The 23,453-nt window shown below is 37.6% G+C and overlaps 1 protein-coding gene across 1 annotated transcript; it reads right to left on the bottom strand.

Annotated features, from left to right (window-relative positions):
- Positions 1 to 338: 338 nt before the first annotated feature.
- Positions 339 to 22,018, bottom strand: LOC121246062 (COP9 signalosome complex subunit 1-like). Its single transcript, XM_041144044.1, has 8 exons — positions 22,006 to 22,018; positions 20,469 to 20,475; positions 7,431 to 7,934; positions 6,476 to 6,796; positions 1,667 to 1,783; positions 1,474 to 1,559; positions 1,081 to 1,315; positions 339 to 737 (listed from the first exon to the last, which is right to left on the bottom strand). The coding sequence occupies exons 3-8, from the start codon at positions 7,836 to 7,838 to the stop codon at positions 561 to 563; spliced, it is 1,344 nt and encodes a 447-aa protein (XP_040999978.1). The 5' UTR covers positions 7,839 to 7,934; positions 20,469 to 20,475; positions 22,006 to 22,018; the 3' UTR covers positions 339 to 560.
- Positions 22,019 to 23,453: the final 1,435 nt, after the last annotated feature.

Genomic DNA, 23,453 nt, shown 5'->3' with positions numbered 1-23,453 from the left:
TTTTAATAAAATGAACAAAACATGAACATCCAATACTCGCTTGATAATAATCTTATTTTTAACTTTTTCATGGTCTCTTTGTCTAAGATTGTATCCTACGGCGCAAAATTCAATGTTGATGGGTTAGTATTTTAACACTAATCAAAATAACTTCTAAACATAAATACAAATTTTGGTAGATACAAGAGATAATACCAGAAAGTAGGCTTTTGGATCCTCAATGGTTTCAGGTTTAGTTTGCACGTTGAATCAGGATAATCACATTTACAGCAGGAAACATCCCAATCAAAAGCAGAGAAAAAGAAACCAAGCTAAAATGGAGAATTGACAGCAACCAATGAGATAAATCCGGCCATATACAGAACAGTAATCATTTATATTTGGTAATTGTTGCATAAAATTTTGTATCCTTGAATGCTGAATATGGATGCAACCACCCCCATCTTGTTTGAGTCTTTCGAAACCCACCTCGCCATTCTGAAGGACCAAGCACAATTGCATATCAATACCAAAAGGAGAAAAGGCTCGGTCATACCCACTGTCCCTGCTGAAATTGATATTCAAAGTTTCCTTGATGCCCTAAGATTGTATTCATGCTTAATAAGATTTGCTCTCAGCAGCATTGACCGAACATCGCGATCAAATTCACTGCCTGTCTGTAAAACTCGCTGGAAAGTTGCATTTCTTTGATCTGCATGACGTGCATACAGAATTTTGTTGTGCGAGTCAATTCGAGCCTGCAAAACAACCATATGTTTGATTAGTAAAGCATTCATTACCTTATATTTAGAAGGGTTGTGTTTTGAATTAGTTTCTGATATGTTTGATAACTAAAGGATTAAAAAGATTGATATTTATTAGGGTTGAATCTAAATCGGTTTCACTACATCCGGACTGAACTCTCTAAATAGATAATTCTACTCGGTCAGCTGACATTGGTTTTATATAAATTATATGTATATTGTACTTATTGTGAGAACAGGTAAGCTGGGTCACCACAGATACAAATTTCAATTTTCAGACCTTTGCCGTTAGTTACAACCAACAACTAGAATTCCTGCACAACAATGCAAACCAAACCTGTATTTGGTTGTCTGTAATCAATGCTTCAAGTTCTTTCTCTAGCCCTGCAATGCTTGTTTTGAAGGCATTAGCCATCATTCGCAAATCAACTGAGACAAATGGGTGCGTATACTGAATGAGAGCTTTGTTACGGATTTGATCATACAATGACTCAACATGGTCATGCAAATGGATGTCAAGCAATAGATTTGCTTTGAGATTTCCAAGGTAATCCAGGCACGATGCATAATGGCTGCAATAACAAGGGAAATGATTCTGTTAAATGAGGGCCCCTGAAAAAAAATACACAAGTAATGGGGACGGGCCAAGATAGGTTGGGTTGATAATTATATACTCTTTGTTCTAATATTTTCTACATTTTCTCTAATATGGCTAAAAGTATTAAGATACCTTGAGTAGAAATCATTGATAAGCTCCCTTACTTCAGGTACTAACTCTAAGAAATTCCGGAAGTTATCATTGTCTATGACTTTGTGCTGCGAGATGAAAGCTTTTATCAGAAGCAGCTCTCAAGCTTTCATTATGATGTTAGTGAGAAACAGAGAAAAACAAATGAAGAAAAAAGACGAAACTGAATAAATACCTTCAACTCTGTCCTGTCAAAACTTGCAAGTGCACAAAGTCCGCCATATGTTGCAACATCTTGTGGTGCAATGACTTCGTTGTAGTGACTTCCCAATTCAGGACCTGCTTCCAAGAACTGTAAACATACGATGATATAAATGTCCCAGTGATGAAAAATACTAGAAGAAGTTTCATTGCAAGTATCCTTTACAAAGATAATATGTGACCTCAATCACTTTGAACACATATTTTACAAGTTATAAAAAACAAAGTGATAGAAAGTGCAAAGGAACAAACCATTTCATAAAAAATGATAGAGCAATTGAATTCAAACTATAGAAGGAATGAAAATTTCCTTACTTTTTTCTTTCATCCATTTTTCCCATTTGCACGAATAGAATCCAGACCTACCCCAATCCACATTGCATTTTTTTAACCATATGAGCCAAAACAGGGCCATTTAGAGAAGGAATGAACGCCCATCATCTAGAGCAACAAGTTAATTGAAAATTCTGACTTAGACTAGGTAACCATAAAATAGAAGTAGTCTATTCTATCATCCAGTTTTCTCACCTATTGAACAAGGAGAAAGAAAACACGGGAAAAATATCAACAAAAGCCAGTTTCATGCACTAAAATTTTTTACAGCTTTTATAGGGTGTAGAACATTCATACAGACAGGAAAACTGTTAAGTTTTTTGTTTGATAAGTTAAATAGGAAAACTATAAGTGCTGCTTGATTTTAACATAGAGTATGGATGATATAAAGCCCAAATCATTTTCCCCCATCTTCTGTTCTCAAAGGCTTCATATATGGATTGTCCCCCATCTTTTATAGGATATTTCTCTTCACCTAACCCCTTTACCTTTTTTTTGATAATAAGAGATTTTATTACCAACAATAGGCACAACCCAAGTACACAGGAAGTATACAAAGGAAATACCTACTACACTCTAGAAGCAGGAAAAAGGCTAATACAGATTCAGTACATTATCATGATTCCTTACAAAAATCCTAGCCCACAAACACAAAGTAGAAAAAAAAAATTCTGAAGTTCTCTGAAAGAACACTATTCTTCAAAACATCTCCCATTCCTTTCCAACCAAAGACACCACATTAAACACAAAGGAATCATATTCCATCTGGTAGCTACACATTTCCTTCCCTCAAAACCTCTCCTACATGCAAGAAGATCCACAACTTCCTTTGGCATCACCCAACATATACCTGTCCAACTCAAAACCTCATTCCATAAAGACTTTGCCATCTCACAATGAAGAAAGAGATGACTTATAGATTCACCATCCTTCTTGCACATGACACACCAATCAGCAATACACATACCACGTTTTCTAAGGTTATCAGTGGTAAAAACTTTCCCTAGAGCAACCACCCAATTGAAAAACACCACCTTAGCAGGAACCTTCGCTCTCCAAATGGTTTTCCAAGGGAAAGCACAACCAGAATGACAAGTCATCACCTTATAAAAAGAAATAACTGAAAACCTGGAATTTCCAGCATGGTCCCACAGTAACTGTCCTCTCTTCTCTGCATCACTTTTGAATTATAAAATCTTCCCAAAAAATCAGAAACATCATTCACTTCCCAGTCATTTACCTCTCTAATAAAATCAACATTCCAGAGAATATTATTATCAGTATTTTGGAAAAAATCTGCCACAGCAGCATTTTGATCCCTTGCAATCCTAAAAAGAGAGGGAAAATCAGAATTGAGAGCTGATTCCCCACACCAAATATCATGCCAAAAGAGAATCCTCTTCCCTTCCCCCACCTTAAATTTAATATGTTTCGAAAACTCCCCCCAACCTTTCCTAATGAACTTCCATAAGCTCACCCCATACGCTCCTCTAACTTCACTAGAACACCAATCCCCCCACCCACTCCCATATTTAACAGCAACAACATTCTTCCATAAAACATCTCTACAATATATCTCCAAAGCCATTTCCCAAGAAGTACTTTGTTAAACATCCTCAAATTTCTCACCCCCAATCCTCCACAAGAAATTGGTTGACAGACCTTGTTCCAACTAACCAAATAAAACTTTTTCTCCTCTCCTATACCTCATTAGATGTTGTGATAAATTTTCTCAATTCTTTTTGCAACCCTACTGGCAAAGGGAAAAATGAACGAAAATACATGGGAAGATTAGACATCGTACTCTTTATCAAAGTAATCTGTCCCCATTTAGACAAGTATAGTTTTTTCCATCCAGCCAACCTTCTCTTGATCTTCCCAATCACCCCATCCCATATCGAAACAGATTTATGAGAGGCACGCAACGGAAGACCAAGATACTTCAGCGGCAACAAAGAAATCTTACACTCCAAAATATTAGCCAAATATGAAATATTGGCTACTGCACCCATTGGAACAATTTCAGACTTGTTAAGATTAATCCTTAGACCCGAGATAACTTCAAAACATAACAACAATGCTCTCAAAGATCGAAGATGTTCTAGATTAGGCTCACCGAAAATTAAAGTGTCATCGGCAAAAAAAAGATGAGATAATTTAATGCTATTCCAAAATCCTGCTTTCCCACCTCAAAACCCGACAAGAACCTTCCTTCTACCGCCACTTCAATCATTCTACTCAACAAATCCATAACAAGAACAAAAAGAAAGGGAGATACTGGATCTCCTTGTCTCAAACCACGTGAGCTATTAAAAAATCCAACCGGGGTACATTCACCAAAATAGAAAATCTCGCCGTCGAAATGCAATGCTTGATCCACATACACCATTTCTCTCCAAAACCATACCTCCCAAGTACAAGAGGAAATCCCAACAAACATGGTCATATGCCTTTTCCATGTCCAATTTGATCAAAATTCCAAATTCATTTAGTTTGATTATGCTATCCACAAATTCATTAGCAACTAAGACCGAATCAAGAATTTGTCTCCCCCTTACAAAAGCACTTTGAGATTTCGAAATAATTTTTCCCAACACCACACTCATACGATTAGCTAACACCGTAGAAATGATCTTATATACCCCATTCACCAAACTAATAAGCCAAAAATCCCACATCTCCACAGCCCCTACCTTCTTGGGAATAAGAGCTTTAAATGTAGCATTGAAGCTTTTCTCAAATTTCATAAATGTATAAAATTCAAGAAAAACCTTCATAATATCATCCCGCACTATTTCCCAACAAGCTTGAAAGAAAGCCATTGAGAAACCATCCGGTCCCGGAGCCTTATCCCTTGCCATTCCTCTAACCACATCAAGAACTTCATCCTCTTCAAAAGCTCTCTCTAACCAATCTGCACTAATCTTGTCAATGGAGTAAAAAAACAGTCCATCAAGCTTTGGTCTCCACGAGTATTCTTCCCTAAACAGCTTCTCATAAAAATTCACAATATGATCTTTAATGACCTCTTGATCTGAAAGGATGTTATCACCATCATGCATAGTCTCAATCGCATCATTTCTTCGATGATAGTTCCCCATGCGATGAAAAAGTTTCGAACACTTGTCACCTTCCTTTAGCCAAAGGACCCGAGATTTTTGCCTCCATGAGCTTTCCTCCATTAAAGTAATCTTTTCTAATTCATCCACCACTGCTTTTTTCCTCTTCAAATCCTCACCGGATATGTCCCCCCATCAGCTCCTTTCCTCCAAACTCTGCAACTGTTGCATCAAAAGTTTCCTTTTATTTTCCGTATTCCCAAACTCCTCCACATTCCACTTCTTCAAATATTGTTTTAAAGCTTTAAGTTTACTAGCCATCACAAAGCTCAGGGTACCAGAAAAAGAGTACGAAGACCACCTCGACCTCATCCTATCCACAAAGCCTTCATTCTCCAACCACATAGTCTCAAATTTAAAGTACCTATGCCCTCTCATAATGCCTCCACATTCCAACATTATAGGATAATGGTCAGAACATATTCTCAGTAACCTTTTATGGCTCAAATAAGGAAAAAGAACTTCCCAAGAAGCCGAAACCAGAAATCTGTCCAGCCTAGACCATTCTCTTCCATTGGACCACGTAAAATCCTCACCAACCATCAGTAAATCGATGAAATCCAGCTCAAAAATCAGATCTGAAAAAGTATTCATGACCTGAGAAAGATAATTATCCCCCACTCGCTCTCTAGGATACCTTGTAATGTTGAAATCTCCACCAAAGCACCAAGGAACATCCCAACAGCAGCTAACCCCCGCCATTTCCTCCCATAACATCCTCCTAACATTATACACATTAGGACTGTAAACCCCCCCAAAAGCCCATTCAAATCCATTATCCACACTCTTGAATCGACAGGCCAACATAAATTCTCCCACATAATAATCTATCATCTCCACAACCCTCCTATCCCACATAACAATAATACCACCCGAAGCCCCTTTCGAAACTAAATCAACCCATCCCACACTATGACAACTCCATAAACTGTTAATGATTGATTGATTAACCATTTTCAGCTTAGTTTCTTGGATCATTAATCAAACTCCATAAGCTGTTAATGATTGATTAACCATTAACCAAACCCCCTTACCTTAGATCAACACGATATTTCTCAAGTACAGATTGTGAAAGCGATTGTCATCATCATCAAATCTGCTAAGTCTGAAGTTCAGACTGCTTTTTTCAAAATTGTTTTAACCGTGAGTTCCAAAAAATCAATTAAAGCATGATAGCAGCAACAATTATAATTGAAGTTTCAAGCCAAGGGTTATGGATAAAAATACAGCAAGGTTATCAATATCAGCAAGCTCTTTATTAGAGCTCAAAGCTTCAAGAAAAATAAGTACCATTGAAAGTCAATAGCAAAACAGTAAATGAGCGAACAAACCTTACGAGCAGCGAGCTTGTATTTTTTAGCCTCTAAGTGAGCCAATCCTGCAGCACAACGTAGTTTTGAGGCTGTGATTGGGTCAAGGGCCTCTGATGATTGTTCGGCTTTACTCACATAGCTTGTCACGTGAGTGAATTGACCCATCTCAATGCTGACCAGAATTGCACTCATACACATATGGATGATATGTTTTGATGTAGTGCAATAATCACGAGTCCGTACATAACTCTTAAAAGCATCCCCAAGTGCACCATGAGCATAATAAAAATCTCCAAAATCATTGTATCCCATTCTTATGCTTTCTTTGATCAAATTTGTCTGCACAGAAAGTAAATGGAGGAATGCATATCAGGAAAAGGAATACAATGGAACAATAGAAGAAATGATCGGAAAGCAGATCTTACATGATGATGTTTGAAAATAACAGGAAGACTAGTCCATGGGTATCAACATCTCATATAGAGAGAATGTAAACGTTAGCAACGAAGGGTTACCAAAAACTACCATGAAGAGACATTAATATCCACAGATTTTGCAACATGAAATACTCCATCTGGACCCCATTGTCCAATGTGTATCTAACGATATTTACTTAATATTTATAAATAATTAATTCGTTTGGAATCAAAACTTAACTATGGGTAATTTGGGTGTCTGCAACATCTACTTTGGGGTGAAATCTGGATTAGTTCATAGAGGCACTGCCTCTCTTTCCTTATATCATCTAGACGTCTGCAATGTCAAGATCCAAAATCAATCTAAGCTAAATTAGCCAACTTGTTTCTATAAACCTTGAGCTTTTTCCAGAAAACAATAAAAATTCCCTATATAAAAAGAATACTAATTTTTACCAACACTAATTCAAACTCAGCACATCCAAACAAAAACAAGTACACGCATGAACAAAAATAAGTATGTACCGAAAGATACACACAAAGAAACGGAATTATACCCTATACGCATTGAGCTCGTTCTCGAGTTTCTCCTTCTTCTGTTCGGCCCTGCGGTCAACCATATCACACCAAACGGAATCCATCATATAGTCAGGCCTCATCTTGCCGTCAATCTTCTGCACCACTTCTCTAAAGATTTGGGTATTCTCGCCCTTCTTGATCTCGTCGTAGGCCATTCGGAGAGCCTCCAGCCGCATTCCCGGGTTGCCCTCGCAGTGGTCCGCGATGAAGAGGAGGCGCATGATCTTGGTGCGCCCCTGGTAGAGGCTTGCGTAGGCTTCCACGTCGAGCTGCTCGCCGCTACTTATAATTGGCCTTTTGCTACGGCTCGGCTCGTCGACGCCGATGTCGCCGTTGGAGTGGATCTCGTCGATCAGTGGGCGAGACGGTGATTCCTCGGGTTCCATGTCGGGGTGTGGAGACCAGAATCGAGGAATTAGGGTTAGGGTTTTCTGGAAATGGGGAGGAATTGCTGAGATTTTAGCAGAGCTCCCTCTCTCTCTGTTACTCGGAGAGCGACACAACGTTCTTTAAAGTCATGGCAAAGATCCTTGCTATAATACTGAATATATAAATACTGAATATTTTTATTTCTAGCTTTTAGCCATGTCTTAATAATTAAGGTTCACACTCGGGAAAAAAAAAAAAAAAAATTAGATTTGGTTTGAATAGTGAATTGAATTGAGTTGAGTTGAGTTGAGTTGAGTTGAGATGAGTTAAAATAAAAGTTGAAAGTTGAATAAAATATTATTATAATATTATCTTTTAATATTATTACTATTTTGAGATTTGAAAAAGTTAAATTGTTTATTATATTTTGTATAGAAATTTAAGAAGAGTAATGTTACATATAGTGGTAGAGTACGCAAATGCCGTGCAGTCATTTTGAAAAATAATGAGGTCTACTATTAAAAAATTAATTTTATTTTCATGTGGGTCTTGTATTTATTCATTTTTTTAAAGTGATTATGCAGCGCTTGCGTACTCACGACTGCAACTATCATTTCTCATTTAAGAAAGTTGTAATAATTAAATGAGACGAGTTGGAAAGGCTTTTGTATCCAAACCAGGCCTTAAGTTTCAAAAATTACATCCAATTTAATTAATCTTATGCCCTGTTTAGATGTTGAGTTAAGTTGAGATGAGTTGAATTCTTTATGAATAGTAATAAGTTGAGATGAGTTGAGTTCTTTATGAATAGTAATAAGTTGATATGATCGAGTAAGTTTTGTGGGACCCACCTAAGATGAGTTTAGATGTATTTATGAGAAGTTGAAAAAGGTTATGAGTCCTACGTGTAAAGAGATATTGAGTTAAAAAAGATTGTGGGTCCCATGTGTAAAGCGGTTTTAAATTAAGATGAGTTTAATGATTTGAGAGTTAAGTGTCTGAATGTTTAATTCAAGTTAAAATTAAATTAAACTGAATTGATCTTAATTCAGCTCAAATTCTAAACGGGGCTTAATAATCGAGCTATGAACTTACCTTCCATTTGAGTTTCTAAAAGCTAGCGATTGGAAACTATTTCCTTTGGCTCTATATACCTAATGAAGTCCCGTTGAGTGGTTAGAGAAGTTTTTTTTTGTTTAATTTTTTCTTCTTCTTCTAGTACTACAACCATAATTACCACAGTTCCTACTCCAACTTCTTTCATTATGAATTTCAATAAGTTAGTTATATGGCTCCCAGATTCATGATCTATGTATTTTAGATCCAAATTCGAATCCAATATTCTTAAGCATATATAGATCTTGCATAATATTGGCCATCTTCTCAAACACTAGCAGTACTTTGCAAAAGACAAATGAGTGACGATTTACCGTTGCAGCTTTAATTTACAAATTAGATCGAGTAGTGGATCTATATTTCACTACTAGGTACTTAAAATGAAATTGTTGGAGGTCATCTTGTATCATAGGAGAAGATACTGGACTGCATATAATATTGAGTAACTTGGAAATAAGGAAAGATACTTTAAATTGGGAGTAAACTTTAATTTATAATGAACGCGAGGTGTGGATGCTCTTAATATTTAATAACTTTGTAAAAAAGGTAAAAATAAACATAATATGTAAAACAGGTAAACAATAAACATACTTTGAAATATAACTTTTATTGAAAATAGCAAGATTACGTACAATCTCAAGTTTTTTTTGAATATATCATTTGAGATTTCAACTTGGGTTGAAACAGATAGGAATACATGAAGAAATTAAGGGAGGAGTTTCTCTATAATTTTCTTTCTTTATAGTTCACTCATGGTTAATGATGTTTTTTGCCATGCCTTCTTTGTTCATTAATTCTTCCTTTTATAGGGTTGGGAATGCTCTCAGGATTCCTCCACATGTGATTTTTCATTTTTCTTTATCAATTTTTTTTTAACTCAGAATAAGAGTGCTCTAAAGATTCTTGTAGTTATCCTTTTGTCTTTTTCTTTGTCGAATTATTTTCCTTTTGACTTGGCAGCATCGAAACTTTCTTGTCTTGTAGCAATTATCTCTGGCACTTAAAACTTCTACAAACTTAAGGTGAATTTGATCATGGGACGATGCACTATTCATGAATAGTGTTTCAGATTTTATGAACTGACACTATACATGGAATAGTAAATTTGCAATCTTTAGTGGAGAAGATAAAATATCTCAAGTCTAGATAAAGAGCCCAACCCATCAAAGGGCCCCCACCAGAAGAAAACAGAAGGAGAGGAAGGAAGAAAGAGAGAAGGAAGGAGGGGACAAAAGGCTAAAGAAAGAAAAGAGTGTCAGGAGGAAAAGTGGAAATGTACCCTAAAGGAGAGAATATGTGATATAAAGGAAGGGAAGAGCATATGATAAATGGGTCTTCTTCTTCGACTTCAACTTCTTCAGTTTCTTCAACCTCATTACAGAGACTCTTGTGACGAGATTTAAATCAGAGGATGAGAGATCATGAGAAACTGTAAAACTATCATATTATAGTGGATTCTCCATTTCTTAAACCCTTGTGGATATAGGTATTACACCGAATCACGTAAATCTGTGTCCCCATATCTTGATTTTCTCTGCATTTATTTTCTGCTCACCCCCATGGATGAACGAACAAACACCGTATAGCCGCACCATACCACCGTCGAGGGCTCCACACTACACTGAACGACTCCCAAATAGTCTCAGCAGGTCGGAAATGACTCTTTCTCTTATTCTGGCTTGTTGCGCTATTTTTAGGCTTTATCGTTGAGCTTTCTTATTTAATTTGTGCATGTGGCATGTTTCATCGTGTCATGTTATAAGAAAACCACCCATTTAGTACTTGTTTAGCTTTGTTTTTCAAGTTTTGTTCTGTACTGCTTGATGCAGAGAAGCTCAAAGCTATATAATAGCTGGGAGATGGGCTTTAGAACTAACGCAACATGGGTGCTGGAGTAATGTTCTAGTAGAAGGCAATGCAATAGGGGTGGGCAGTAGGGCCCCGCCTTGTATTTCCCCCACCCTGCACTTATATATTTTATTATATAAATATATATTTATACAATACATATTTATAAATATTTATTATATATAAATACAGTAATATGTATTAAATAGGACTTTTATTTAATATTTTGTGTAAGTTGTAGTGTAGTAGGGTGCCTTTTATAGATTGTCAAGGCAATATAAGAATCCCACATTATGCAAGTGTGAGACTTGTATTGTGAAGGCAATCTATAAAAAGGTTACTCTACTACACTACAACTTACACAAAATATGCACTAGCAAATTTAAAAACTACATAATTTTTAAATTATAGCCATATTTATAAATTTAAATTTACAATTTGGGTCCAAAAATGTATTTTTGATAATTTTTGGATCCAGAAATAATTTTTAAGCCTAGTGTACTGTAGTCAATTATTGAAGTAGGCAGGGAGTGGGGCGGATTGGGAGTCCACCCTGCCCCCTGAGATGCGGGGGCGGGGAGTGGGTAGCATCCCTACAGTGCAACACTTGTAAATTGTAATGGAGCTCATTCTGTAAATGGATTTGCTGGCAAACAGGAGTATTGAGACGACAATTTAATACATTTGGTGGATTATGGGTACTTCAGTATATTTTTATATGTTTGGTGCATTAGCAATTGGCGCATTCTGGCTCTTCTTTACATTCATGAAATATGTATCCACCTTTCCAAAGGACTTTTTCCCGTGTGTGTATGTTTCCTGCACAGGGTGAGGGGTGTAACCAACCGCATTTTTTTAATAGGTAATCAAGAAGTTTTATTCATAAAAAGAAAAAGCATAGCCCAAGTACACATAAATATACATGAGAAGTATATAACTAGAGGTTACAATCGGAAGAAGAAAATCATGGACATTTAGTCCATTAAAATCAAGAACAAGTTGTTAAAAAAAGAACTTTAAGCTCATACATTGTCCTATCGCAATCTTCAAAGCTTCTATCATTTCTCTCTAGCCAAATGCACCAACACATACATATAGGAGGCATTGCCACTTGTGGATTACCTTGGAGGCCTCTCCTGCTTGCTAGAAAATCTACTAGCTATGTGGTATGACCCAATAATCTAATTCCCGGAAAAAATTCATCTCGCAAGGTCCTGGCTACCTCACAATGTGAGTAAATGCAGATGATCTACTGATTTTTCATTCTTCTTACACATGCAGCACCAGTCCAACACAAGTACCTGACGTTTCCTCAAATTTTCTGTAGTAAGAATCTTGCCCAAGAGGCTATCCAAACAAAAGAAAAAAAATTGCTTTTAAAGGAGCTTTCGTCTTCGCTATACTCCTCCATGGAAAAGTAGTCATTCCTTGGCTGGTGAGAACTTGATAAAATAATCTGATTGAGAATCTACCTTTCTTGGAAGGGCTCCAGATGATCTTGTCTAAGGTACCCTCAGTCACTCATATGGAAGACAGAAAAGTAAAGAACTTGGGGATAACCTTCAACTCCCAATCTAGTGGTACCTTAATGAAATCTACATTCCATTGAGGGGAGTCACGAAAGACGACCAATAGATAAGCTACAATTGCATTCTTTACTCGTACAAGCTCAAAAATGGTAGGGAATGTGTCTTTGAGGTTTTGTTCACCACACCATTTGTTGTACCAAAATCTAACACGAGATCTATCACCCACCATAATACATGCAGATTTTAGGAATATCTTCCAGCCTTTTCTTATGTTTTTCAACAAACCCAACCCATATGACCCATGTACCTCATTCAAGTACCATCCTCCCCAGGCATCCTCAAATAGGGCACCCCTTTCTTGTTGGTATCACCACAACCATTTATCCAAAAGAGCTTAGTTGAACTTCATCAAGTTATGGATTCCAAACCCACCACCAGATATTGGTGTGCAAACAAATGACTAATTCACCAAATGAAAGTCGAGCTCGTCCTCCATCCCACTCCACAAGAAATCTCATTGTAACTTCTCAATATAGTTGGCAATCTTTGTTGGGGGTGGGAACAAGAACAAAAAATAGGTGGAAAGATAGGAAATGGTACTTTTAATTAGAGAAAATCAACCCCCTTTAGACAAGTATAACCACTTCCAAAAGGCCAATCTATGCTCCACTTTTGCAATGAAGACATTCCAAACCCTCTCTGATTTGAAGGAAGCACCAATTGACAAGCCAAGATATTTCATGGGTAGAAAAGTTGTCTTACATCCCATGAGACGAGCTAGATACACCACATTGCAGGCAGCCCCCACTGGCACAAATTCAAATTTTGAGAGATTCACTCTCAAATCCGAGACAACTTCAAAGCAAAGGAGGAGAGCCCTCACAGATTCAATATGTCCAAGATTTGCTCCATAGAAGATGAGAGTATTATCGGCAAAAGGAAAGTGAGAAATATCAATAGAACCATAATCACTGTTCCCTATTGAGAAGCCATAGAGAAAACCAACTTCCACAAGGTCTGAAATCATCTTGCTGAGAGCTTCCATGACAAAAATTAAAAGTAGTGGAAAGAACGGATCCCCATATCTCAAACCATTAGAAGAGTTGAGGAAACGTAGATAAAGTAGGAAATTCCAGTTGACATGAATATAATTTTTCTTTATGTATATTTTGCAAAGTAACCCAAGTTTATTAAATTTGAGTTGTCTGTCCAAAACTTCAATTGCAATTCATACTGAATCAAGAATTTTTCTACCTTTGACAAAAGCATTTTGGAGATTCGAAATTAACTTCTCCATAACAGTACTCAAACAATTCACTAAAACTTTAAAAATCATTTTGTACACCCCCATTCAAAAGACTAATGGGGTGGTAGTCTGTAACATCCGTAGACCCCATCTTTTAAGAAATGAGGGCTAAGAAAGTAGCGTTAAGGCTTTTTTTCAAACCTATAATTAGCATGAAACTCTTGAAAGACCCTTACAAGATCATCCTTGATCACTTCCCAACAAACTTGGAAGAAACCCATGGTAAAAGAAGCCTTGTCACTAGCCATGCCATGGATCACTTTGCACATTTCATCTTCTTCGAAGGGCCGCTCAAGCCACCTTGAACCTTATTGGTCTAATAATTCAAAAGATAATCCATCTACTTTTGGTCTCCATGCATACTGTTATGAGAGGTGGTGCTCATAATACTGTACAAGGTGGATCTTATCTGAGGAAACTACCCCGTCTATGATCAATGTCTCAATTGCATTGTTCCTCCTATGTGAACTAGCCACCCTATAAAGAACGTCGTGCACTTGTATCATTCCTTAAGCCATAGTGCCCTTATTTTTTGTCTCCAAGAGATCTCTTCCATCAATGTTGCCCTTTCGAGTTCTGTGACTACCTGCCTCTTGTGAGTTCTCTCAGATTTAGTTAGAGTTCTTCCCTTCTAGCCCTCCAGAAACTATAACTCTAAGAGAGAACGCATCTGTTAGGCCACATCTCCAAAAACTTGTTCATTCCATCACTTTGAATAATTTTTTTTAGCTTTCTTGCTATTAGGAAGCTTGGGGAGCCTTGAATACAGTAAGACGACCACCCTTATTTGATCATGTCTACAAAATCATTAGATTTAAGCCATATATTCTCAAATTTAAAATACCTTTTGTTCCCTAGGATGCCTCCACATTCTAAGATGATAAGACAATGATTAGAGCATAACTGGGTAGTCTTTTTTGAATTACATCCGAAAAATGTAACTCCTAATCTAGAGTTATAAAAAACTTATTAGTCCTCGACCAATATTGGAGTTCATAGTTGTTGGACCATGTGAACGTACCTCCAATTAATTGAAAATTCATAAGATCATGTTCGAAAATGAAGTCAGAATAATCCCTCATAGAGGGGTTAATGTGGAGCACACATGATCTTTCGTTCGAAAAGCAAGTGACATTGAAGTCACTCTCTATACAACTTGGTAGCATCCACCAACTAAAAATCCTCGCCAACTGTTACCACAGTAAACTTCTTTCCAAATCAACATTAGGGCCACATACTCTTGCAAATGCCAACAATAAGTTGTCGTCTATGTTCTTAAATGAGCAAGCCACAATAAATTCTCCCACACATTCATCCAACCTCTCCACCACCTTTTATCATACATAACAAGAACACCCTTGAATGCCCCTCTAGATGGCAAGTACAACTAGCAAACATGTTGACATCTCTATAGACTTCAAACTAGTTCTCTTGTAATAAGTTCTTGCTTAGGCTCTTGTAAACAAATAATATCACCTTTTCATTGACTAAGTAAGTTTCTAATTTGGAGCCTCTTGTTACTTTGATTAAGCCCCCTTACATTTCATGATATACTTGGTTTAAAAAAGAGACCATCTTTGCCCTTCCCTTGAGATGCCACCGGTTAGAGCTCTTCCCCTACATCATCTTTCATTTCCCTAGTAAGCCGCTTTAGTTCTCTCTCTCTTTTTTAAGCCGAGTTGGTAGATAAATCAGAGCTGGAGTGTGAATATACATCCTCTATAATCGTGAGTAAAGTCATAAATTTATCTTTGAACCCTTTGCATGTAATCCCTACACAATGCTTGATCTCCAGAGCCTTTTGAATACCCAATCTGACATACAAGGGATAGAACAAGTTTAGAGGAATAAGTTCTTCCCCTTCATTTGGTGTATTTAAATTTTAGTTTTTTAACTTATTTTTTATACTATTTTAGATTTTTCAATGAATTTTTTACATTATTTTGTTTTTTTTTAAATATTTTTAAACAGGGGCGAGCCAATCTAAATTTTAGATTAGGTCGTGTGCCCAAAGTCAAACTCTGACTCCAATTGGAGTCGAAGTCGGAGGTCGAAGGTGGGCATTTCGACTTCGTCGGAGTCAGAGCCCACCCCAAGTCGGGAATGACACCTTCACAATAGGAGTACCAAATGACAGCCCAAAGATCTCCGGTGTACATTTCTATGTCACCCCACAATGCATGGACCCATCTGATGGCTCAAAGGTCTGCGTTGTTATCGCAATCTAAGCCAACTCTTTAGATTCCAACACTGGTATCGAAGGGATAGTGACGGATACTAGGCCAGATGTTGCTAGCGCAAGGGTCTGTGACACCATTGGCCGGTGTTGTTCGCTTTTCGGTGTTGCTCTCACGATTGTGGATGAGGAGCTCCTTTCAAATGAAGAGAACCCGACTTGTTTAAGGATCCATTTCTTACTGGTTGGGCCTTTAGAAAGCATCCGACCAGTTCCCATTTTCGATTTACCTTTAATGGGCTAGATGGGCCTCGACCTTATGCTAACGAACCCTCTATCTAAATTCTCTAGACCAATACTGCATTGATCCAAGCCCAGACCCTCAACCACTTTACATGTAAGATCTTCCGCTGCCTTTTTCAAAAGTCACAAGTCTTCTTTATTTTGCTGCTCTTCCTTTTTTGTTCTTATTACTTTGCTACAGCACTGATGGGTGGCCCATACCACGTGACACCACAACCAGTTTCCCTGTGCCACCCATCACTACCTCTACATATGACTTGGGTTGCTTCCCCTTTCCTTTATCACTACCTTTACCACCCTGGCCGGATGTGAAGGCACAATCCGCATGGATAGTGCATGCTTTATCTCCAGAGAGAAGCTCTTCCACCCCTTCCTTCTAATCCTTTTGAGATCACTAAGAGACCTTTATGCCAATAGCCACCGTAATCTACAAGATCTAAGTAACGCCAAGAAGCATTAACACGCCAATAAGCAAAACGTGTCTTATTACCTTCGCGATATGTCTTGCAGAAGTCTTCCTTCCCTCCAATCAAGAACATTACTCCATCGTGTTTGCAAACCAGCATGCACTGGTATAACTTAACATCATCTCCTTTGGAGCACTGGCATTGGCTTAGCCAAATGCCAGTGGAGCTATAAATTTAGCTAATATCATCAACATTTGGGCCATATTGGATTAGTCAAATTAAAGTCATCCACCATATGAGCTATAGTAAACCAATCACACAAGCCAAATATGACTTGCACTGTAGCTAAGTCATATGTATTTTTTATTATTTCCTAGAAACCCTACTTCATTCTTTTCTTTCCCACGGCTTGTGAGTGTTCTCTCCCTCATTCTGTGTTTTTTCTCTCCAAATTGTCGTCGTTGCCATAAACAAATCAGTCCAAGACAAGTCCCTATCGCTAGCTCCTCTCTATCACCAGCTCTTCCCTGGCACTGCTCACACTAAAGCCTCTTCTCAAACCGAAAACTGTACATTCTCAATCCAAAAGGCCCTTCTCACAGGTGAGTTTTCTCTTCCTCTCTTTCTCTTAATGTTTCATATTCTTGGGTGAAATTCGTACAATTTTCCCCGATTGAAATTCGTGAGTGAAATTTGGTTGAGTTTGATGGCAATATTGGGTGAAATTTGTTGGCAGTATTTGACTTTGATGGTTAACATGTCATCGTGTTGAAGTAAGTTGGTTGGTGGGAATTAAATAAGGGTCGTGGTCCATGACTGAAACAGAGTAATGGCTATGCGCTTTAAAAAAGGGGAAAGGTATTAGTATGTTGATTCTCGAGTATGTTGATTCTCGTATAAGCTGAAGTAGGGGCTTGGATGGTTGCGATATTCATGTTCTTAGGGTTGTTCAAGGAGCAAGAAAAAAATGAAGGAATGAAAAGAAGAAAGACAAAGGGACTTCAAGTAAGGTGTTTACAACTAGTTACCATCACTAGTAATTCAAAATCAAGGCATATGCTCTGGTTAATCAAAACAAAGTAAATTTGCCAAAGGAAGATTGATCTCTGTGATGGTAGAAAGATCTATCTTTTTTTTTTAAAAAAAAAAAAAAGTAAAAAGGAACGTAAGACATATTCATTGCTACGTGTGATTGTGAGTTATCTTCCCAAGCAAATAACATAAGTGAACAACAAAGGATTTAGCTAGCATCACATATTATTTTAAGTTCTGAAAACTATGTAACTTGTCTTTGTAAATGTGATTTATGAAAACCATATTCACTATTATAGTATGTTTGCTACTTATCCAAGAAAAAACTATGTCCCTGTCTTTGTAAATGTGATAATGTGGACTGACCATGTGAGAATCATTAGTTTACTGCTGGAAGCATTAGTCTTTTGCTTAAAGTATGGAAAATCAACATTTGTTTGCAGTTAGACATTGTTTGCTCCATTTGTTAAACATCAAAAGGAGTTCATAAGGATTTAGGTATTGAAAACAATTTGTTTGCTCCAAATATTCAGTTCTGCACTTGACTCATATGAATTTTCTACTTTGCTGGTTTAGATGAATAAGCATGTGAACTTTGATCTATATAATGAAGAAACTTTGTTCCAAATATTCAGTTATGCCTACAACAATTATATGTAGGCTGTGGGCAGCAATATGTATAATATAATTGCATTATGGTTTTCATCTCTAATCTATATAATCTCTCTCTTATTCGTGACATGGCACTATTAACAAGGAAAGATTGTTCTGTTGTACATTATAATTGCTGCTTGTTGTGGAGGCATCATCAACCTTCTTGCAGATCTTGATTTCCATTCTTTCCATGTCTAACTGCTGTTATGGAACACTTTTTTTAATCATTTAGTGGCTGAGTAGCAACAAATGATGATTTTGTGTCAGATTTTGAAAAATATGTGTTTGAAAAATTATTTTAGCCTTGGATTCTTTTAGTCTCACATATTCTTTGGATTCTTTGATGGGTACGTGTATGTGTGCATGTGCGTGCGTGCGCATGCGTGCGTGCGTGTGTGTTTGGACAGTTTGGGCAGCAACCATATGCTCCTATATATTTTGTGATAATATGTGAGCAGCAACTATGTTGGCTGCAACTATATGGCTACTGTGGTTTGTGATAATTTTAGGCAACAACTATATTGTTGGATTATGAAAATAAAAATGAATGTAGCACAATTTGTTGCTCAACAAAAATTAATAAGATTTTATTATTATAAAGAGTACAATAGCTAATCCAATATGGAGTTCAAGTTTTAAGTGATTGGCCAAAAGTAAAAAATTTAAGATTGCATTTTTCCCCCTTTAAAATTAAAACAAAAGCCTTTGTTTCTAACAGTAAATATTTTAAGAAGCCCATCCATGTTAAACTAGGTAAAAGATAAACTACTAAGGACACCGATTTCGGCAAAAGTCATTGGAACAAATCACCTGCTGTCAACCTCAAACACATCCATCCCAATTTTCACGAGGGTGGCTCTTGAAGGAATTTTTGTTAGCCTTTCTAGCCACTTTGCAACTGTCCCAACAACATGTTCTCCTTTGACAAAAGAGGTTCTACCTACCTCACAACCCATATTGAGAGCAATCCTTAGAATGCCACCACTTATAGGGATGTATTATCCAACCTTTTCAATATATTGTACTGCACCATCTGGGAACATCGTGACTCCACCAGGGAAATTGAAGTATAGACCTTCCCTCTTCATCCATCCCTAATGAACTTTTCTATCCACAATTTTGTTGTGTGTCATGTTGCTTTTCCATATTTGCACATTAATATTAATATTACACTCGATAATTATAAGAGTTCTGCTACTTACAAGCTAGTGTGAAAATGCATCACTTACTGTGGAACTCATTATAGTTATACCAAAGGCAATATGTGAATGCTTTTTATGCTAGCTAATGTGGTAGGTTTCCACATAACTAATCCATTTATGATAAATCATGGCATCGTATATCATTTCTTTGCATTTGAAACATGGAACATATTCTAATATTGGTTTGTTGAACACTACGCCATGCAAATCCTCTTCAGTGTGTTGGATTTTAGAGAGAGAAAAAACACAAGTTTACTTCACATTAAAGGCTGATTACTTCGTGACTTGCAAGCAATCTTCTTCTGGCTACTCTCTTCCTTCACTGCCCTCTAATATCGTAGCTCAATAACAAGCTAGTTTCTAGGGTTTGAGTGGGTGACAGTGGGGCTCTGTGTGAATAAAGGTCAAAATCTTGAAGTTGGAAGTGTTCAGTTCAGTTTTTAAGTTGAGTTCCCTAGTGGGATTGAGTTGGGTAATAACTTGTAGTGGGTTGGGATTAGTCTTAATCTATCTGGAGTTGGCCTCTTGCCTTAATGCCAGTTACTTAATAGTGGTGAGTCTGGCTTTAGCCCATTTCCTTTATGCTTTTACTATTCAGTGTATTGGTCTTTGGCCAACAAGTTTGTTAGAAGGTGTTAGTATATGTAGTGGTGTTGTCTCTCTTGTAGCACATGCCAAATCTTAACCAAATAGTTATTTTCTTCTCTCTTATCTCTTTGTTTTCTCTGGGGTTTAGTCCCCTCAAAGTGAATTGGTCATTGAGTATTTTTAGCAAACAACTGGGGTGTGTTACAATTTCGGTATTAGAGAGACATTGATCTCTGTGTACAGATTTATACAAGCCATGGCTGAAGGAACAAGACTAAATCAATTACAGGATGGGCTCACTGACCTAAAAAATTAAAATATTCACAATATCAAAATTCAGAGATAGAGATGCTAGCGGTGAAAAGGCAGAATGACTCCATAGTGTAGCAACTTGCAGTCTTGACATTGGAGCTGCAGAAAAATAACCAGAATAGTACCCAGGGAGAATCTTCTATAGGCGGTCCAAGAGGTGAAGAAGGTAATAACCTGTAGTCTTTAGGAGAGATCCAGGCCAGAATAGTGCGCCTCGAGTACCCCACCTTCCATGGAGAGGACCATGCCAGCTGTATCTACAATGTAAATATGTTTTTAACATTTCATCACACACTTCCCCAGCACTGTGCTTGGCTAGCATCCTTCAACATGGAAGGAAGAGCCTTGTTGTGGTTTCAGGACCTGGAGGAGTCAGGTCAACTTATTGATTGGGACTCATTCATCAAGGCATTACTTCTTAGATTGGGACCTAATGCTTATGTTGATCGTACGGAGTCTCTCACGAGGTTGAGACAGAAAGATTCAATGGAGGATTACAATACGAAGTTTGAAACCCTATCTAATAGACTGAGGGGCCTATATGATACCTACAATCTTAGTTGTTTCCTAAGTGGGTTGAAGGAGGAGGTGAGGTTGGTCGTAAGAATGTTCAATCCAACCAGCTTAATAGATGCTTACAGCCTAGCCAAGTTAGAAGAAGAAAATGTCACCATGTCCAAAAAAATTTCCAGATCCAGTAACTTTTATTCATTAGACCTAGGAATACTAAAAAATCCAAACCCTAACCCTGAAGATCCAAACAGATCCACAATAAAAAAGCCCTTACCAGTCTAGAAAATAAACCAACAACAGATAAAGGAAATAAGTGCCAAAACCTCAAGTCCTACCTCTCAGAAGAGGTCCTGATGGAGGAGGATAGAGAAGAAGTTGTGGAAGATGTGAGGGAGGAGGGTGGAACTAAAGTGGTAGAATTGGCCAATGACACAGAAAACCAAGAGATTTCTTTACATGCCTTGACAAGTTTCCAAAATTCCAGAACCATGAGGCTGAAGGGAAATTAGGGGCCCAATGACTAACCATGGTAGTTGCCATTGGTTGTACCCATAATTTCTTGGACCCTGTGGTGGTAGAAAGGGCCCAACTATCACTAGATTACATTGAGAAAGTTAGGGTGAGGGTAGCAAATGGGGAATTATTACCTAGTGAAGGGAGGTGTAAGAGGGTTAAGGTGAAGATCCAAGGGTCATGATTACTGTGGATGTGCATTTGCTAATGTTAGCTGGTTGAGAAATGGTGCTCGACATACAGTGGTTGAGGGAGCTAGGGCCTCTTATGGAACTTTGAGAGACTAAGTATGTAGTTTAACCTCGGGGAGAAACCGGTGAAGCTTCAAGGATTGGCTACTACCCAACTATTAGAAGAAGCCCCCCTGAATACCCTTAATTATTTGGTAACTAGAGGAATTCTATTGCAAGTCAAAGAAGCTAAAATAGAAGGGACACCTGTACAGGAAGGGAGAACACCAACAAAAACTCAGACGCTGATTTTTCAGTTTGCATGTGTTGGGGAACCAAAAGGGCTACCTCCCTTTAAATCACATGACCATGCTATCCATCTAATTCCTGAAACAAAACCAATTTCCATTTGGCCCTATTGATACCCTATTACAAAAAGTATGAAATTGAGGGGATAGTTTAGGAGTTGTTGAAATTGGGGGTTATCCAACCCAATCAAAGCCACTACTCCTCACCTGTTCTACTAGTGAGAAAGACAGATGAGTCTTAGAGACTTTGTGTAGACTATAAGGGGTTAAATAGTGTTACTATTAAGGACAAGTTCTCCATACCTGTGGTGGAAGAACTTATGGATGATGGTGTTATAATTTTTTCAAAATTGGATATGAGGTCGGGGTACCACTGGATCTGGATAAACCATCTGATGTACCTAAGACAGCTTTTAGGACACATGAAGGGCACTACGAATTTCTAATGATGCCCTTTGGCTTAACCAATGTCCCATTTACCTTACAAAGCCTCATGAATGAGGTATTTCACTCTTATTTGAGAAAATTCATACTTGTATTTTTTTTTTTTATGATATTTTGGTTTATAGTAAAATAGAAACGAAGCATGTGGAGCACTTAAAAATGACATTGGAGATATTGAGGCAACACCAGCTTTATGCTAAACAGTCTAAATGTCACTTTGGATGCAAAAATTTCATACTTGGGCCACTTGATCTTGGGCTAACTAGATATCATCAAAAATTCATCAAGGGGTATAAAGGGATTGTTGTCCCATTGACCATAATGCTTAAAAATGATAATTTTCGTTGGAGTGAGGAATCCAAAATGGTCTTCCATAAGCTCAAGGAAGTTGTTATACAGCCCTTGTGTTAGCCTTAACAGATTTCACAAAACCTTTCACAATAGAGTGTGATACCTTGGGTACATCTATGGGAGCATTTCTTATGCAACTAGAGAGGCCGCAGTTAAGCACTAAAACGAAGGTCCTTGCTATTGTCTACTTATGAAAACAACTTTTTGCTCGTGTTTGCATTATAGAATTGAAGCCCTATTTGCTAGGGCATGCCTTTGTGGTGAAGACAGATCAACAAAATCTTAGATTTTTGTTCGATTAGAAAGTGGGGACACCCATGCAACAAAGGTGGATCACCAAGCTACTGGGGTACGATTTTCTAGTGGAATATAAAAAATATGCTGAAAATAAGGTTTCTGATGTCCTATCAAGGAAGGAGATAGAAGAGGAGGAGGGTACATTAATGTTGATGACTTTTCCATCCATGGCTTGGGTAGAAGAGCTAAAAATAGCTTGTACCACAAATGAGCATATGCAGTCTCTGACAAAATAGTTCTAAGAAGAGAAACTAAGCCTAGACTACACCATGAGACAAAGGCTGCTTCTGTACAAGAGCAGGTTATACATCCCACAACAAGAGAAATTTAAAAAGAAACTTCTAGAGCTGACTCACAATAGTCCATGAGGGGGCCATTCAGGATATAATAAATCACTACAAATGGTTAGAAGGGATTTCTACTAGCTTGGTCTTAAGAGTGATGCAAAAATATTTTTTCAAGAGTGTGATGTGTGCTTGAAGATGAAGCTAGAAAATACTCATTCTAGTGGGCTACTTCAACCTCTTCCCATACCATCCAAACCATGGGCTCACATCTGCATG

The sequence above is a fragment of the Juglans microcarpa x Juglans regia genome, chromosome 1S (assembly GCF_004785595.1).
Source record: "Juglans microcarpa x Juglans regia isolate MS1-56 chromosome 1S, Jm3101_v1.0, whole genome shotgun sequence".
Lineage (NCBI taxonomy): Eukaryota > Viridiplantae > Streptophyta > Magnoliopsida > Fagales > Juglandaceae > Juglans > Juglans microcarpa x Juglans regia.
This window is presented reverse-complemented; position numbering and strand designations above follow the sequence as displayed.

Excerpts from the sequence above, each read along its gene's own strand:
- LOC121246062 (XM_041144044.1), bottom strand. The coding sequence starts at position 7,838 with ATGGAACCCGAGGAATCACCGTCTCGCCCACTGATCGACGAGATCCAC. Across the intron at positions 1,784-6,475 it reads ACAAGCTCGCTGCTCGTAAG|TTCTTGGAAGCAGGTCCTGA; the intron begins GTTTGTTCGCTC and ends GTATGTTTACAG. Across the intron at positions 738-1,080 it reads TTACAGACAACCAAATACAG|GCTCGAATTGACTCGCACAA; the intron begins GTTTGGTTTGCA and ends GTTGTTTTGCAG.